The 18,940-nt window shown below is 43.1% G+C and overlaps 1 protein-coding gene across 1 annotated transcript in view; it reads left to right on the top strand.

Moving 5' to 3' along the window:
- The window catches only part of BAIAP3 (BAI1 associated protein 3), a 554,780-nt gene that overhangs the window by 445,630 nt on the left and 90,210 nt on the right, over positions 1-18,940 (top strand). Inside the window, exons 18-20 of the mRNA XM_077449095.1 lie at positions 12,101-12,157; positions 15,874-15,971; positions 16,377-16,428. Of these exons, the coding sequence (XP_077305221.1) occupies positions 12,101-12,157; positions 15,874-15,971; positions 16,377-16,428 (207 nt within the window). The remainder of the gene's footprint in view (positions 1-12,100; positions 12,158-15,873; positions 15,972-16,376; positions 16,429-18,940) is intronic.

Below are 18,940 nucleotides of genomic sequence, written 5' to 3'. Positions count from 1 at the left end.
ACCATACATCGCAATAAGAAAGAACCCCTAGGGGTGGGATTGTTAAGGCACTACCAGCAAGCAATACAGATAAATATAGTAATTTTTATGAATAATTGTATAGAAAAATACATAGACTATTAGACAAACTCATGGACATAGAAACATCAAATTGTGCAATTTGATACAGAGATCCTACACCCAATACGTTTCGGAGATGAATGTAGTCTGCTTCATCTGGGGTTAACCGGAGATGTATAGTCTAAAAAATACAAATGGTCAACAATCAATTTAATATATCTCACCCAAAATACATTGCCCATGAAGGGGGCCTAGGGTGCTAGTGACTTACATCTTGTTCAATTGCACATACATAGGATCATCCAAATCCATTTTAAAAGAAGGACACTGCCACATAGAGTCATTCCGCCATCCCATCCACACTCTCACTGTTTGGAGTAAATCTTTATAAAGAAGGTTTCTCAACCCAAATTTTCTGCCAGAGAAAAGATATATGTATATATGGACTATGCCCCAATCATGAGAAAAGGAGAGGGGGCTTGTCCTCAGTTGGGACAGACAACCATACATCTGGTACTCTCTACACTCTACAAAAATGACTACTGACTGCCAGTGAAGTAACTGACAGAATCTTAAGCCTTTCCAACTTCAAACAAAACTATGATTTTTTTTTTGTACTGCAGTCGGGTTTTTTTGCTCTCTCCATTCCCTTTTTTTGCTTTCTGCAGTTATATTTGAACTTATTTCCTGTAATGGGAAAAAATAAAAACACTATTGTGTGTCCTAACTGACTCAAGAGCTGAGTCATAACTGCCAGTTTACCTTCTAAAAGTCTCTGCATGATCTCTTCTAAATATGGTACGCAGGAGCAAAATTGGACTGATTGAGGGGGAATTTAACACCACAAAGGAGTGCTGTGAAAGAAGGAAAACCTATCATACAGCGATACATTTTGACTGTCTCCCTAATTGTGTTCCAGCATGCTCACATAAATCTGCATTGAGTACTTAATAAAAGGCAAACAGGCTATAGGAGGAGGGAAGAAAGTCCTGATTCCAGCCTTCAGCCAGAACATTTGGAAACTATACTTTCTTTTATTTAGGGATCTGCTTGATAAAGCATTTGTGTTAAAAAAAATAAAATCTTTAAAAAATAAACAGTTTTTACTATTTAAGTGTTGTGGTATTCATAAAAAAATCATACAACTATGCTTAACCGCTTGCTGACCAGCCGCCGCAGTTTCACTGCGGCAGGTTGGCTCCACTGCGCAAAATCACGTTATTGTACATGATCTCGCGAAGCTTGGATAGCAGGCTCCACGAGCTCCGTGAGTCCGACCACATCAAGTCTGCGGGGATCCCTCATGGGCCAACCGAGGAGGCCTAAAAATCACGTCTGCCACGTGTAATGAGTACAGAGGTGCAGCATGAACAGAATTACGGGGCTTTTTTATACATTACCACACATTGATAAGAATATTTACATTGGTGTGTAAGTACAAGCAAAATATATTTTTTAGCTTTGGATAGAGTGTGAAAAGTTAGAGCCCCTGTTGGGCTTTTACTGCTATACGAGGCTCCATTTAAAGATTCCTCTTCAGTGTCATGGTGAACATTTCAGACTACAGGAAGTGAGGAAAAATCTGTTATATGTATTTATTTATTTCAGGTACTTGTATAGCGACGTCAATTCACGCAGCACTTTACATATACATCGTACATTCACATCACTCTCTGCCCTCAAGGAGCTTACAATCTTAAGGTCCCTAACTCACATTCATACATACACATACTAGAGCCAATTTAGACAGCATCCAATTAACCTACCAGCATGTCTTTGGAGTGTGGGAGGAAACCGAAGTACCCGGAGGAAACCCACGGACGCACAGGGTGAACATGCAAACTCCAAGCAGGTATTGTCGTGGTTGAGATTCGAACCAGCGACCCTTTTACATAGACAACAATAAAAACTGTCAGGGGTTCTAGCTTACCTAATCCTTAGACGACTCTATTTTTGTCTTTGTTACTGTTTAAGATGTTCTCTCACTTTCTGTCAATAGAAACCGTTGTCACCGTGACCGTAAGTGAGAAGAAATCTCTCTATTGGAGCCTCAGGTAGCAGCGTAAACCCAGCAGGGGTTTTTATCTTCTCCCCAATCAACCAAAAAAAAAAAAAAAGTTTTGGTTGGACATATACTGTACTTAAAACTGCTCACTTTAACCACTTCAGCCCCGGAAGGATTTACCCCCTTCCTGACCAGAGCACTTTTTGCGATTCAGCACTGCATCGCTTTAACTGACAATTGCGCAGCCGTGCGACGTGGCTCCCAAACAAAATTGGCGTCTTTCTTTCCTTCAAATATAGCTTTCTTTTGGTGGTATTTGATCACCTTTGTGGTTTTTATTTTTTGCGCTATAAACAAAAAAAAAGCGACAATTTGGAAAAAAACGCATTATTTTTTACTTTTTGCTATAATAAATATCCCCCAAAAATATATAAAAAAATGTATTTCCCCTCAGTTTAGGTTGATACATATTCGTATAATCATTGCATTGATTACTGTAAAAATCTCATAGGCAGTGAAGGGGTTAACCACTAGGGGGCAGGGAGGGGTTAAGTGTGTCCTGGGGAGTGTTTCTAACTGTCTGGGGGATGGGTCGTGTGTGACATGACACTGATCGCTGCTCCCGATGACAGGGAGCAGACGATCAGTGTCCTATCATTAGGCAGAACAGCTGTTTACATCGGCATCTCCCTGTTCTTCAGCTCCGTGACACGATCGCGGGCATCCCCGTGGCGATTGAGTCCGCGGGTCCCGCGGGCACAGTCATAGAGCTTGCCGTACAGGTACGTTACTTTGCCCAGCTGTGCCATTCTGCTGATGTATATTTGCTGACAGCGGTCGGCAAGTGGTAACATACACACCATATACATACAGTATGTATTTGCAAAATGTGTTACATATTCCTAGTGATATAAGCTTACTCTTTTCAGTTATTTTAACAAAAAAAGATTTATACTTACCTGCTCTCTGCGGTGGTATTGCATAAAGCGGACCCTGGCCTCCTCTTTTGGGGTCCCCTACTGGTGCTGTCAGCTCCTCCTCTTCTGCTTGTGCCCCCATAGCAAGCTGTGTACTATGGGGACACACATGCGGGTGCACTCTTGAGCTGGGCTATGTACATCCAAAGACACACACAGTGCGTCTCTGCCCCGCCCTCACTTCCTCCTCACAGGATTTAACTGACAGGAGCAGCAACCAATGGCTCCCATTGCTTTCAGTGAAGCCTGTGAGAGTTGGAACGGGGAGATAAGAGCTGCAGACAGGCACACTGATGATCAATGTAGGTAAATGTTTCGAGGGGGAGGGTACAGGCAGAGGAAGGTTTTTTTATCTTATTGTAGAAAATGCATTAAGATAAAAAAACATTTTGCCATTATATCCACTTTAATATTAACGTACCTTGTTTTGTGCACTTGTGTGCATTCATGTTGGAACAGGAAGGTGCCACCCCCAAACTGTTCCCACAAAGTTGGGAGCATGAAAATATCCAAAATGTCCTGGTATACTGATGCCTTAAAGCGGGAGTCCGCCGGGAGAAATGGAGTAGAGGCTGCGAGACAGGCCTTCTTGTCCACATCAGTGCCTGACCTCACAAATGCGCTTCTGGAAGAATGGTCAAACATTCCCATAGGCACACTCCTAAACCTTGTGGACAGCCTTCCCAGAAGATTGGAAGCTGTTATAACTGCATAGGGTGGGCCAACGCAATATTGAACCCTACAAGCTAAGACTGGGATGCCATTAAAGTTCATGTTTGTATTAACTGCTTGCTGACCGCCTCACGCAGATATACTGCGGCAGAAGGGCACGTACAGGCAAACTAAGTTGCCCTTTAAGAGGCGGCCTGTGGGCACACACGGCCAGCGGCAAGCTCCGTGAGTCAGGTCGTGCGGACTTGATGTCCGTGGGGATACCTGCGATCATCTCACGGAGAGGCATAACGGGGAGATGCTAATGTAAACAAGCATCTCCCTGTTCTGCCTTGTGACAGTGTCACTGATCTCTGCTCCCTGTGATCAGGAGCGGTGATCAGTGATGTGCCACACGTAGCCCCAAACCCCCCACAGTTAGAATCACTCCCCAGGACATACTTAACCCCTACACTTCCTCCTAGTGGTTAACCCCTTCACTGCCAGTGTCATTTACACAGGAATCAGGGCATTTGTATAGCACTGATTGCTGTATAAATGACAATGGTCCCAAAAATGTGTCAAAAATGTCCGATGTGTCCGCCACAATGTCGCAGTCACGATAAAAATCGCTGATCTCTGCCATTACTAGTAAAAAAAAATATTAATAAAAATGCCATAAAACGATCCCCTATTTTCTAAACGCTTTTTTTTTAACAAAAATATGTAGAAGAATACGTATCAGCCTAAACTGAGGAAAAAAAAGTTTTTTATATGTTTTTGGGGGATATTTATTATAGCAAAATAATGCTTTCCTGACAGGCTCCATGGCAGCATACGTGTGGGTTAGCCCCGCCTCCATAATTACCCAATAGGACCTCTACTCCCATAAATCTTTGCTCCAAGCTGCTATCCGTGTTCCTTTTTTGTCCTCCTCCATAGGACAGGTGTTTCCTATCTGAAGAGATCTTCACTACAATCAAGTCGGCCGACTATCAAGCTATTTTCCTCCGATAGGCCCTGTCTGTTAAGCATGGGTATGGAGTGTATGGCAGAGTAGCGCTGAAGGCTTGGTTTGTCCAAAGATAAGTGCGCACGGCTTATTACCTGCTATGTAAGGTGGCCATTATCTGCCCGGTGGATCGGTGGTGTGTGCTTGAATCTGTTCGGCCAGATGATCGTTGGTGGAGTGGTGAGCTGTAAAAATTCCGTTTTTCATGGCAGCAGTATTTATGTGTTTTTTCTACCTGTGTCTTTTTCATATGCCAGCTGGTTCTTGTGCATAGGCGCTGACGCTTCCGCGTTCCAGCAGCCTTTCTCCTCCTGTTTTCCGGGTCCAGCGCTGCGTTCTGCGCATGCGCGGACCCCAATCCAAAGCGAGGCTTGGTTCGGCATCTCGCGTCTGACGCCGCTGATGATGTCATGGGCGCCATATTTAAAACACAGTGAGAGATGTCAGAATTTGGGAATGATTGCAGGAAATTCAGCGACTTCCCGGGGCCATTCTCTGGTTGGTGTAAGGTAGGTTATTATCTGCTCTGATGTATTGTTGCTCCTGTGTTTTGTATGGCTGCTTATGAGGGTCTATTGTTGTTACAGTCAGCGTTCTTTAGTCATGGATGCCTCACTGCCTACTAGTGACCTGCCCGCTTGTAACAGGTATGTGCATGGCTGGATTGCTGTGTATATGTGGAGTATTCCTTGGCATTTGATACCAGCCTGGTCTGTGTCTCTCTCTCTCTCTTTTGTATATTTCCTTATAGCCCTTCTAGGTCCGAACCGCATTACAGTGCACCTAGTCGCAGTGGATCGTCAAAATCGCACCACCGTAAATCATCATCAAAGTCTGGTCACCATAGGTCTTCCAGATTTGAACAACGCAGTGGTCACTCGCACTCAAGCAGAGGACCAGTTAATTCATGTTGGGGCTGTAAGATGCCCATCCCATCAGACAAATCGCTCTGTGATCATTGCTTCTCTAAAGTCGCAGATGAAAGAGATGGTGCGGATCAACGCTTGGAATCTATGGTGAGAAGGGTGGTAAAGGAATCCCTGCAGCAGAGGGAAGCTCATCACTCTATGGAATCCCCCTCAGACCCATTATGTCCTTCAGGAGGTGAAGGGCTCTTACAAGAGACTGGGGAATCTTCTCAACCAAGCCACCACTCTGTGCTCTTGTCTGACAGCGAATCGGATCCAGAGGATCCAGGAGTAGGATTTGATTATGCTTTAGTACCTGCTCTTGTCAAGGCAGTGAAAGAAGCTTTAAAATGGGAAGAACCCACTACTTCCCCCCTCCCCAAACAAAGAAAGCTTTTCAAACAACTCAAAAAGGAACGGCAACATTTTCCTTTCCTATCTGAATTGGGAGAAATCATTACTGAAGAGTGGAGCAAGATTGATAGGAAGAGCTCCATGCAATCAAAAGTGTCTAAATTGTACCCCTTTAAGGAGGATGATGTGAAGCACCTTGAATCAGCTCCTCTGGTAGACGCAGCACTTATGCGTTTAGTCAAATACGTGACTCTCCCTTTGGAAGACACGGTATCTTTCAAAGATCCGTTAGAGAGAAGAATTGACTCAGATCTGAAAAGAATTTATCTAACTTCAGGGATGGCTTGTAAACCAACTTTGGCTTTAGCCGCAGTCTCAAAGGCTATTGAAACATGGGCCGACAATGTTGAGGAGTTCTTGAGAGGTATCTCAGTGAATACGGCTAAAGACTCTCCCATTCAGGAGATCAGAATGGCATCAGCCTTTTTGGGGGAGGCATCTATTGACATTACCCGCCTTCTGTCTCGGGCTATGTTGGCAGCAGTCTCGGCACGCCGTGCTTTGTGGCTCCGTCCCTGGCTGTCGGATCCAACATCTAAGCAGGCATGGTGTCGTATACCATTTGAGGGAACCTCCTTGTTTGGTAATAAACTAGATAGCGCCATATCCCGGGCCACGGGTGGGAGGTCTGGGTTCCTCCCTCAAGACAGACGTCTTCAAAACCAAAAACGTATTTTTCCAAGAAGGCAGACCTCGGATTGCGCTAGAGAAGCGCGCAGTTATAGACCCGGCAGGGAGTTCTCTAGATCTTGGAGGTCCAGACAATCCTCCCTTAAGAAAACCTCAAAGGGGGCTTCCGCAGGTAACCAAGATTCTACTAAATCTTTTTGAAATTGGGCCCGCTCAAACATGTCAGGTGGGGGCTCGCCTTCTTCACTACCGACATGTTTGGGCGGCATCAATTCAAGATTATTGGACCGTCAAGACGGTTTCCTCGGGTCACAAGTGGACTTTCATCAACACTCCGAGGTTAAGGTTCGTTCCCACAACAATTCCAAGCTCAGAGGAAAAGAAACAGGTCCTATTGACCTACGTAAGTTGTTTACTGGATCAAGGCGCAGCCGTGCCCGTGCCAGAAGACGAACGTGGCGACGGCATGTATTCTCCTCTGTTTATGGTTCAGAAAAGAAATGGCGCATGGAGGCCGGTGATAGATTTGACCCACCTCAATTCCTTCATTTGCAAGGAAAAGTTCAAGATGGAATCTCTTCTTACAATCCAACAGTCGGTGCAGCTAGGGGATTGGTTAATCTCAATCGATTTGAAAGATGCATACTTTCACGTGCCAGTAGCAAGGGATTTCCAGCAATTTCTCAGTTTCGCAGTTGGCGATCAACACCTCCAGTTTACCTGTCTCCCATTCGGGTTGACAACATCTCCTCGGGTCTTCTCCAAGGTACTCCTAGCGATAGTAGCTCTTTTACGAGTCAAAGGAGTTCGTCTCCATCATTATCTGGACGATTTGCTCCTATTATCTCAGGACAGAGATCAAATTCTGGAACACAAGAGTTTAGTCATCTCCACTCTGCAGACGTTTGGTTGGCTCCTGAACCTGGAGAAGAGCCATCTGGTTCCAACTCAAGTTATCGTGTTTCTAGGGGCTCAGTTCGACACATTAAAAGGCACTATCTCCCTACCGGAGGAGAAAATCAGTGTGATCCGAGACAGGATTCACAAGGCTTGGGAATCATCTCATCTTTCGGCTCTACAATGTTTGAAGGTGATTGGCACAATGACGGCCACCATCCCTATGGTGAAGTGGGCCCAGTGGCACACTCGTCCCTTCCAGAAAGGGTTTCTGCAACAATGGGACTCCGTCCAGTCAAACACAACGCATACTCCTTACTCCAGTGATGAGGATGTCTCTCCTCTGGTGGCTTCAAGGGAAGAATCTACGCAACCATCATTCGATGGTCCCCATTTCTTGGGTAATAGTAACTTCATATGCCAGCAACAAAGGTTGGGGCGCTCATTGCCTTACGGAAGTAGCTCAAGGAAGGTGGTCGTTCCCGTCGCTGTGTGTGGTCTCCAACATCCTGGAGTTGAGAGCAGCCTTTCAAGCGCTCATAGCATTTCGCCATCTGGTGGCAGGGTCGTCAGTAATGTTAAGATTGGACAACACAACTGCGGTGGCCTATATAAAGAAACAAGGAGGGACTCGCAGTTGGTCTCTATTACGAGAAGTAGAACCGATAATGAGCTGGGCTCAGAGGAATTTGGTCAACATTTCTGCTGTATACATCCCAGGGGTCCAGAATGTTCAAGCAGATTTTCTGTCACGGGTCAGAATAGACAACAACGAGTGGTCCCTTCACAGGGATGTCTTCGAGTGGCTTCTGACTATGGGAGTATCTCCGGAGGTCGATCTGTTCGCTTCGCCGTACAATCGCAAGATGCACAGATACTAGGCATTCGGGACAGATGCTCTCACGGATTGTTGGAAGTTCCAGAGAGCCTATGCCTTCCCTCCAGTTCCTGTAATCCTACAGTTTCTTCGGAGGCTCAGAGGGGAGAAGGTGGAGATCATTGCGATAATACCATTCTGGCCCAACAGGCCTTGGTTTCCTCTGCTGTTGCTCCTCAGCTATCAGGATCCAGTTCCCCTGCCTCTCAGGCCAGATCTACTGTCCCAGGGCACACTGTTACACCCGTGCCCATCCTGTCTACACCTCAGGGCATGGTTCTTGAGAGGGGAAGGCTAGAAGCTCTGGGTTGCCCAGAAGAAGCGATTCCAACCCTTCTTAGTGCCAGACGGAAGAGTACCAATAAAGTATACGAACATATATGGGCCAGGTTTATGGTCCACATGTCTTCTAGGTCAAATTCATATAATTCTCCGGCAGTTCAAGATATCTTGTCTTTCCTTCAGTCAGGGTTAGACTTGTCTCTGGCAGTTAGTTCTCTGAGAGTACAAGTTTCAGCCATTTCAGCCTTTACAGGAGTTTCGTGGGCGAATCATGCATTAATACAACAATTCTTTAAAGGAGCCATCAGGCTTAGGCCTCAAAAAAGGCCCAGGTTTCCCAAATGGGACCTTCCATTAGTACTGGATTTTCTTTCTGATCTTGGAAAAAGTTTGGACGCTCCCCTGTCTTTAGGAGATCTCACTATCAAGACGGTGTTTTGGTGGCAATAACTTCAGCCAAAAGAGTGTCGGAAATTAGGAATCTTGGGTCTGTGGAACCATTTCTAACCTTCTTTCCGGACAGAGTGGTCCTGATCCCTATGCTTGGGTCAAATCCAAAAGTTACATCAGTATTTCATGAAAATCAGGAGATCGTGCTACCTACATTTAGAATGTCAGACAACCAAGAGATTCATCCCTTGGATGTTGGTCGCACCTTGAAGCAATATTTGGACGCTACAGCCTCGTTCAGACGAACAGACTTTCTTTTTGTCCTTCTCCATGGCAAAAATAAAGGGATGCGAGCATCAGTAAGATCAATCTCATCTTGGGTGGTCCAAACGATTCAAAGGGCATACAAGGCAAAGGGCATGGTTCCTCCTGAGGCAGTGACGGCTCATTCAACTCGGGGCATCTCGACCTCTTGGGCAGCAGTTCGACATGTCGCACCAGAAGTTATCTGTAGAGCAGCTTCCTGGTCTTCAATTAATACTTTTGTTTCCCATTATTGTGTAGAGCCAGCTGCGCTTTCTTCTGTTAATTTTGGTTTACAAGTATTGATAGTGGACAATGAAAAATACATTTCTAGTTTCTTTGCTCAACATTTTTAGCCCACCCGGGTGTGTTTGGCGAGTTATATCCCACACGTATGCTGCCATGGAGCCTGTCAGGAAAATGGAAAATTTATATCAAATACTTACCGTAATTTTCCTTTCCTGATGGGCTCCATGGCAGCAGGAGTTCCCTCTCAAATGTTGGAGTAGGCTAGTTACGGAACACGGATAGCAGCTTGGAGCAAAGATTTATGGGAGTAGAGGTCCTATTGGGTAATTATGGAGGCGGGGCTAACCCACACGTATGCTGCCATGGAGCCCATCAGGAAAGGAAAATTACGGTAAGTATTTGATATAAATTTTCCATTTTTTTTTCAAAAGTGTTGCTCTTTTTTTGTTTTTGTTTATAGCGCAAAAAATAAAAACCGCAGGGGTGATCAAATACCACCAAAAGAAAGCCCCATTTGGTGGAAAATAAGGACGTTGATTTTGTTTGGGAGCCACGTCGCATGACCGCGCAATTGTCAGTTAAAGCGACGCAGTGCCAAATCGCAAAAAGTGCTCTGATCTTTGGCCAGCAAAATGGTCCGGGGCTTAAGTGGTTAAAAGGCAGGCGTCCCAGTACTTTTGGTAATATAGTGTACATTTTTTACATACAATGCAATTTTTGATGCGTATGGAGCTTCAAGACACAGAAATTGGTCCTGGTATGAATTTTTATTTGTAACTAAAATATTATTAAAATACATTAAGGATATTATTTTAATTATTCCTATGGAATTCATGAATTGATACATTGGTATAATTAAAATAACATAAAAATCTGTTTCTGTTATATTAAAGCCCTGATAAAGCAGGATTTGTGCTAATACTAAAACACATTGGCTGTTAGCTCTTGATAGATCCTTTTATTCAGGCAAACTAAAGTTCATATCTGGACCAATCCTTTTTATCCTCTCCCTGGACATACGGACTCTCCCGGGACCCTGTTCTGGCTCCAATAGGAATCGGCCCCACTATAGCAATCATTTGATTTTTATAGAACCTCTACCATGCTTGCAGTACAGCCCTTCTACCACCTGAATTCCAGAATAATCGAATATCCACAGAAATGAAAGTTTATAAAGTATGCTTATTCATGATGGGAAGAGAAATGCATGCACCATGAAGCATTTTTTTTTTATATCTTTATTTAACAAAACATTTTTTACTAATTATTTATACATTCACATATTAGCGATCATTAAATATGGATTAACTTCTACTATCCTTATCATTTCATTGATCTATTCCTATACCTCATTTATCTGTTTATCTGAATCTAGATCCATATCTCTATTTATATAATAAATCCATATATTATTTTCATTCCTCCACTCTTACTCATCCATTCATTCAATTCATTCCAAGAAAAAAAAAGGGGGGGGGGGCAAAACTTTCCATCTCTTCTTTCTTTCATACCGATCTCCCATTCTTAATCTAGAAACTCCCTCCAGCCAGCCTGTAAAGTGCTAAACTCTGTCCACATCCGCCATGTTGTCATCATCCGTTTTTTTATTCTTTTTTCAATCTCCATCCTCTCCTCCAGGGCACACATCTCGCCCATCTCCTATTCTTTCAGATTAGGGTTTACCCTACTTTTCTACTTTCTGGCTATAATGGTACGTGCCGCAGTTAAAAAGTAGTTTAGAATACCCTTACTTATATTCTTTACGGATCCTGTAATCATTGATAAGACCAACGTTAATATGTCAGGCTGTAATTGTATACCTGTCATTACCGCATATATTTTACATATTTTTTCCCAGAAACTATGGACCCCCCAGGACAATAATACCAAATGTGCGACATTGTGCCTCTTGCCCCACCACATCTTCAAAATATATCTTTGCTCTCTGGACTTTTATACATATCTACTGGAAATCTATACCATCTAGCTAATATTTTATAATTCCTTCCACCATGAAGCATTTCATTTATTTATTTTTTTTCTTGTTTGTATCCCTGCCTTTACATTCATGTTTGTTCAAAATTCCATTCAACACTTAGATAATATCACCCCATTTTACTGCAAAATAAAGACAAGCCATGAATGGATGAATAGACCACTGCATGCCATTGTATGTCTTCTGTGTACACTTCTGTACAATATTCTGTGTGCACCCCCACACCATCCAATGCTGGGCTCATTGACTTCACTATTTACTCTTCTCAAATGACATGAACCTAATTATTTTACATTAGTTGGAGACGCTGAAGTCACGGAGAGCTGAGTAAGCGGAGATCCTTTCTTTTTTTTAAATATCCATTTAGTTAAATGCTGGCTTTCAGTGAAATTAATTAATGCGTTGGGGATTGGTTTACCAAATCATTGACTTTGGCTTCTGTTTTTCAGAAAGGCACACTAGAATGGTATGAAAAGACATACATGTCCTACAAACCTGTGGAAAAGGTAAGTCCAAAGGTTCACTGCTGTTCATGTCGAATGGATTCATTAACAAACCCCAAGCGAGTAAATAAACAAACAATGTAGCTTATATCATGTATAGTGTATTCATAGTAAACTGGATCAAATTAATTGTGAAATATATTAGAGTGTAAGCTCTTATGAGCAGAGCTTTCTTAACTCGCTTGTATTTTATTGCATTGTAACTGTGCTGTCTCCCTTTTGATTGTAAAGCTCTATGCAAATCCTGAATAATAATAATAATAATTATTTGCGTAAATACCCATAAAGCAGCTTAATATAAGATTCCCATCATCCTCCACATACAATCAGAAAATATGTCACTTACACAGAATGCCTTTTCTAAGTTAAGAGTACAGCACTAATGAATATCACAAATTCAAGCCTAGAGTCCCTACAGGTGGCTTAAAGATGAACTTCAGTTCAGTTGCAGACAAAGGCAGTAATGCTTTGATGTCTCAAAATATCCACCCTCTTAAGGCGCAGATATAAATGTTCTGATATTTGATGTTCTGATCCTGTGAGTTTTGCCGCGTACATACGATCGGAAATTCGGCCAGTAAAAGAACAATGAGAGCTTTTGGTCGGAAAATGCGATCTTGTGTATGCTCCATCGGACTTTTGCTGGCTGAATTTCGGCCAGCAAAAGATTTAGAGCATGTTCTCAATTTTTTGAAAATTCCTATCCGAAAATGTGTTTGTGTGTATGCAATTCCGAAGCGCAAAAATTCACGCATGCTCAGATTCAACTACGAGATGGAAGCTATTGGCTACTGGGTATGGAACTTCCCTTTTCTAGTCCCGTCGTACGTGTTGTATGTCACCGCGTTCTTGACGGTCGGAATTCGGTGTGAATTTGGAAGACAGCTTCAGCGAAATCCCTTCAGAATTCCGTTGGCAAAACCATCAGTGCTTTTTCCAACAAATTCCGATCGTGTGTACGCAGCATTATAGGTAATATTATATATTGTGTTGCATAAAATCTAAAACTATATAAGACACAAAAAAATGCAGCTTTAAAATTAATACATCATGAAATTAATTTTTTTAATTGCAAGCAGTGTAAGTACCTGACTTTGATCTGGTATCAGATGCTTCAGTGGAGGACCCACGATTAACCACTTTCATACTGGGCCAATTCTGGCATTCCTCTCCTACATGTAAAAATCATAATTTTTTTGCTAGAAAGTTATTCAGAACCCCCAAACATTATCTATTTTTTTTAGCAGAGACCATAGGGAATAAAATGGTGATAGTTGTAATTTGTTATGTCACGTGGAATTCGCGCAGCAATTTTTCAAACACAATTTTTTGTTAATACACTTTAATGAATTGAAAAAAAAAAGGGAAACACAATATTTAGCCCAATTTTTTTGTATAATGTGAAAGATGATGTTACACTGAGTAAACAGATACCTAACATGTCGCGCTTTAAAATTGCACACACTCTTGGAATGGCACCAAATTCGGTACTTGGGGAATTCCGTACCATTTTAGAGTTTTAATCATTTTAGAGGTTACCAGTTTAGAGTACAGAGGAGGTTTAAGTGTACAGCGATACCTCGCATATGGTGCGAGCGTCGTTTACATATGCGCATGCAACTTACATTTTGTTTCAAATTTCTCTTTATTTTATATTTTAAAACATACATTCAACAATTACCATACAAATTTTATCTCATTACAACATTTCCCCATACAAACAAAACAAAAAAAAAGGAGACACAACTTACATTTTGTGTGTGAGCATGAGGGAACAGGGATCTTTCAATTTTTTTTTCATTATTATTTATTTAATTTTTACACTGTCCCTTTATTTATTATCACTTTTATTATTAAATGTAAACATCCCTTGTAATAGAAATAAGTCATGGCAGGTCCTCTTTATCGAGACATCTGGGGTCAATGAGACCCTGAAAAGCATGAGATAAAAAAAAAATCGATCTCTGCTTTTATAGGAAAAAAAAATTGTCAGGGTTTACATCTTCCAAAGCCGGAAGTGATGTCATGATGTCGCTTCCGGTCGCCCAGGGTCATACAGTTGGCCGGGGACCATATGGTCCTCGGCCAGCTCTATGGTAATCCAGCACTGTCGCTGGATTGGTAATTTAGTTTACCAATCTCACGAGAGAGCCCGAAACAGCAGCAGAGGGCAAAAGGAGGGGGGCATCCTGTAAAAGCAACCCAGCCGCTTAATAGCAGGGAATCACTGGCTGAAATGAAAGATATCTGAATGATGCCTGTAGCTGCAGGCATCATTCAGATATTACCACTTCAACCCAAGGATGTCATATGATGTCCTACAGGCGGGAAGTAGTTAAGCTCCAGGAGAGCAAGCGAAACACGTTGGGGGTGTGGCCTGCCCAGGCTGAAACTGCTAGATACTTCTTCATTAGTGGATTTGCAGCGATGCCTGGCTTGAGGAACCTTCCTTCACTACAGTGGAGTAGAATGCCTCTAGGAGGAGAGCAGAGTGAGAGATGAGCTATTTATTGTGCAACCTCTCCGTTCAGTCACAGTGAGGGTAGAGAGGAGATCTGTAAATATATTTTTGGAATATTTTAAGGCAGCCATCAAAGTTCTGCCATGCCTCAGAAGCAAAATTCAGGAAATAGTCATGGTCTGATTTGACAGAGTGAAGGCTAAAATGTTTGCATGCCCTTCCACCCTTTACTAGTCCACCTACTCTGTCCATCCTTGCACTTTAGGGGGTGGTGCCAAAGACAAAACACTCACATTGTTCCATAGTAAACTTTAACTTAAAGGCTAAGTTCACCTTTCTTTTATTTTTTTCTAAATTCCAGCTTCCCTATGTACCAACGTAGCATTAATGTATTTCTTTGCAAAAATAAACTGCTTACATTTATTCTACAGAACTGTACCTCACTCTCTTCATGGATATTTAAAAACCCTGCTCCATTACTTCTGCCTTACTTCCTGGTCAGACTTTAGAGGGGAGTTGACCAGCTAAGGGTAGATGATACTCAGTGTGTGCTAATGAGATCAGCTAGTCAACTCCTTCATGTGTCATGACCTAAAGCCTGTCCAGGAAGTGAGCAGAAGTAACGGAGCAGAGTTTTTAAATGGCTATGAAGAGAGTGAGGTAAGTGTGTGTGTAGAATAAATGGAAATCTGTTTTATTTCTGCAAAGTACAGTAGTGCAATATTGGTACATAGAGGAGCTGGAATTTAGAAAAAAAAGGGTGAATTTAGCTTTGAAGCCTGGTACACACTAATGGTTTTTTTTTTTCTGTTCAACCCAGCGGGATGAACAAAAAAAACCTGACAGCTCTGGTTGGAGCCACTGTACTAACGATTCAATGCTAGTTCAACGATCTCCCCCACTGAGCTGTTATGCTCTGACAGGGCTTCCCTATCACAACACTCTTGTCAGCGCTCTTAGCCAGTTACTGAGATTGCGGATCGGGAACCGGTCAGCTGCCGGTTTTCCAGCATGCTCGTCCGACAGAAGGCGGCCAAACAGCCAGCTTCTGTTGGACCAGCTGACATAGACACAGGCCAAATGTTGGGCGTTTTTTATTGAACTGGCCAATGTCTCCCAACATTCGGCCCATGTGTACAAGGTTTTACTGCAAATTCCACTGATACACAGTAGGATGTGGAAGGGAATTATCTAGTCATCAAATTATTTGGTCAAAATACTTCTCAATCTCTTTGTAATGTCATTTTCTGTATTATAGAATGATGTGGAACAGCTGAGGAGCTTGGTGAAGTTATCAGATGCTGTCCATGAAGATGTGGAGAAAAGCCAAAATGTGTACAACAAGCTCTTTGTCAGGTGAGCTCCTTTAAATTAGCATTCATATATAGTATCAAGACCATAAACCATGATCAATACCATATACAGTACTTATAATCATGGACTCAAAGATTCCTTTTTCTGGCTGTCAGTGGGCCAGGATTAGTTCTTGTGGACTTTGTGGATTTTACGCAGTTCAGTTGCACACAAAAGCCGTAATGCTGTGATATCTCAAAATATTTGCAGCTCAGGAAACATTTACCTTTAGTTCTACTATTATACCTCCCTCTAAAGGGGCAGATATAAATGCTCTGATATTTGACTTTCTGATCCCGAGAGGTACAGGTAATATTATGTATTGCATTGTATACAACTATAAGGCCTATTTAAGGTTACCTAAAGTTTGTGTATGTATATATTGATTAATATTTCCTTTCTCCCTAGCATTGTCAAGGTAGATTACTTTAGCATCACTTACCGACAGCTAGAAAAACTGGTAAGTCACTTTTTGGTACTAACGAGGTGTAATCAGGGGTATTTGTACCTAAAATGTCCTCAGCATTTTACATTATTAATATAATGGAACAAATTGTATGCTGCTAAAAAATTCTAAAATGTGTAAAAGTGAAAATGTTTCCAATATACACACTGTAAAGTAGGCAATCCCCGTGCAATAAAACTCAATGGTAGGGTGGCTTCTAGGGTGCCAAGATCCTAGGTCATACCACTAGGCAAAAATCAGTCAGATTTTCTGTTGATAGGATGTTTAATCATCCCCTTCCCATCACAAGCACCCTTGAAGCCAAATAAAAAATTGGATGTAACATACAGGCACTAGGAAGTGGTTTACTTTAACCTCATCATACACCAAGTGCTGCTTTAATTGATATCGCTAGCTCAATCCTTTATTCAGAATAATAACATGTGCTAATGAATTTAATTAACGTAATGGGCTTGATTCTCCAATGATTCATAAGATGCAGCAGTTCCATCATTTGATCTCGCTTCTCACTTTTCAAAGGATTCATCTTTATCTTTGTCATGCAGATTGATTAATGCTGAACTCTAATTCCCCTTACATGTTAGGTAAATACCTGAGGTGCAGGTGAATTGCACATAAGCCCTTCTATTTAGCATACCCTCTTGCCAGGGTGCATTTTAATAAGTAACCTTATTCTGGGAATTTCCTTAAAGGCTTACATGATCATAGGGATGCAGTGAGGATATCAACTGAGATCTCGGGTTCTCCAAAATCAAGAGAGAGGTGGGCTGAATTTTTTACCGACACACACCCACATCAAAAATACATTTTTATGAGGGCGTGGCTTGGACATAGACGAGTAGAGACGGCCTACCCTGGCTAACCCAGCTCTATTTTTACATAATGCTGTCAGCTAAGAAGCGGGAAAACAAGCGGAATAAAAAGAAGACCAGCCTGGTCTCGGCAGCCCCGTCCAGCGGTGAGATACAAAGACTTTTCCGGCTCTCCCAGTCAGTCAACAGAATTTAAGATAGATCCACGTGTCCCGCACTCATCAGGCCTAGCTTTAGTGGAGGCTCCGGCAGCGCCGGTGGGATCCGTGAGCCGGGTGCTGTATTCTAATTCTCCGCCGGCTCCATCCATGGACCCGAGGAGTTCACCGCACCTGCCTTTGACTTGGATGCTGAACTGAAAGCCATATTGCAGACCCTACCAACAAAGTCGGACATCGAGACCCTGGAAGGTCGCGTGGAGGCTGCGCACAAGAAGGAACTCCGGGCTGTCAAACAAGAGGCCCAGACGTTACATACCAGGCTAACGGCAGGCGAATCCTCCCTGTCAACACTGGACAAGAGGGTCGGTGCCTTGGAGACCTTCCAGAATTGTCATGCTAAGCGACGGTAGAGCTCCAGCTCCGAATGGAGGAAATGGAAGACCGGAACCGAAGAAGTAACCTGCAACTTTGCGGGTTACCAGCGGCTACAGGCCCAACTGACTTGGTCAGCCACGATTGCGGACATATTTAAGAAAGTAGCTGGCGAATAGCTCCCGGAGTGAGTAGAGCTCGACCAGATTCACAGGGCCTTGGGTCCGCACCCGTCCGTTCCCTCCAGACCCTGGGATGTAATATGCTGACTCCACCATTACACTCACAAGGAGATCATTGCCCGTGGGGCCTGAGAGGCGGGCGAGCTGGAGTTTGATGGCGGCACTGTGAAGATCCTGCAAGACCTTTCCAGGCTGATGCTGCAGTGCCGAGCTCTCTTGAAACCGCTCCTGGACTTGGTCAGGAGGCACAACCCTACCTAATGGTGGGGCTTCCCTCTGTCGCTCACCTTCCAGAAAGACCAACAATCCTTTATGCTGGGATCACCGGAGTCCCTGCCAGCTTTTTTTACCTTTCTAGCGGCAGATCCCAGATTGGTTGGGCTACATCCCACACTTCCAGGTACTGACCCTATGTCTCACATACTATCTAAAACATACTCCCCACGAAACAACCACAACTGACTTGTCTGACCAGATGGGAAGCGGCCCTGAACTGTACTTTCTCCATGACACAAAAACAATGTATCATCAATTTTGCACTAAAATCCTCTCTGTGTACTAAAATACAAGAGACAAACTTAAAATGACTATCCAGATGGTACCTGACACCCTCTAGAAATGCTTCCCCACCTCCTCGGACTGTGGCTGGTGCTGCAGAGAGGAGGAAGGGTCACTGCTGCATATCTTCTGGCCCTGCCCCAGACTGAGAGACTTCTGGGGAGACATCCGCCGTATCACACAAGAGTTCACGGAATATAACATCCCGGAGGAGGTGGCATTCTTCCTCTTACACTATTCAAAGATCTCGGCCAAAGCATACAAAAAATCACTAGTCCGCCACTTGCTTAATGCAGCTAAGGCATGTATACCCCTTTATTGGAAACAACAGTCCCCACCAACCACTGCACATTGGCTGAGGAAGGTGGAGGAAGTAAGAAAGATGGAGGAATCACTGCGCAACACAGACGTGAGACCTACA

Source organism: Lithobates pipiens, unplaced genomic scaffold (genome assembly GCF_037356315.1).
Source record: "Lithobates pipiens isolate NorthernLeopardFrog02 unplaced genomic scaffold, aLitPip1_a1.2 Scaffold_22, whole genome shotgun sequence".
Taxonomy (NCBI): Eukaryota; Metazoa; Chordata; class Amphibia; order Anura; family Ranidae; genus Lithobates; species Lithobates pipiens.
Note: the sequence above shows the minus strand (reverse complement) of the source record. Positions and strands in the feature narration are given on the sequence as shown.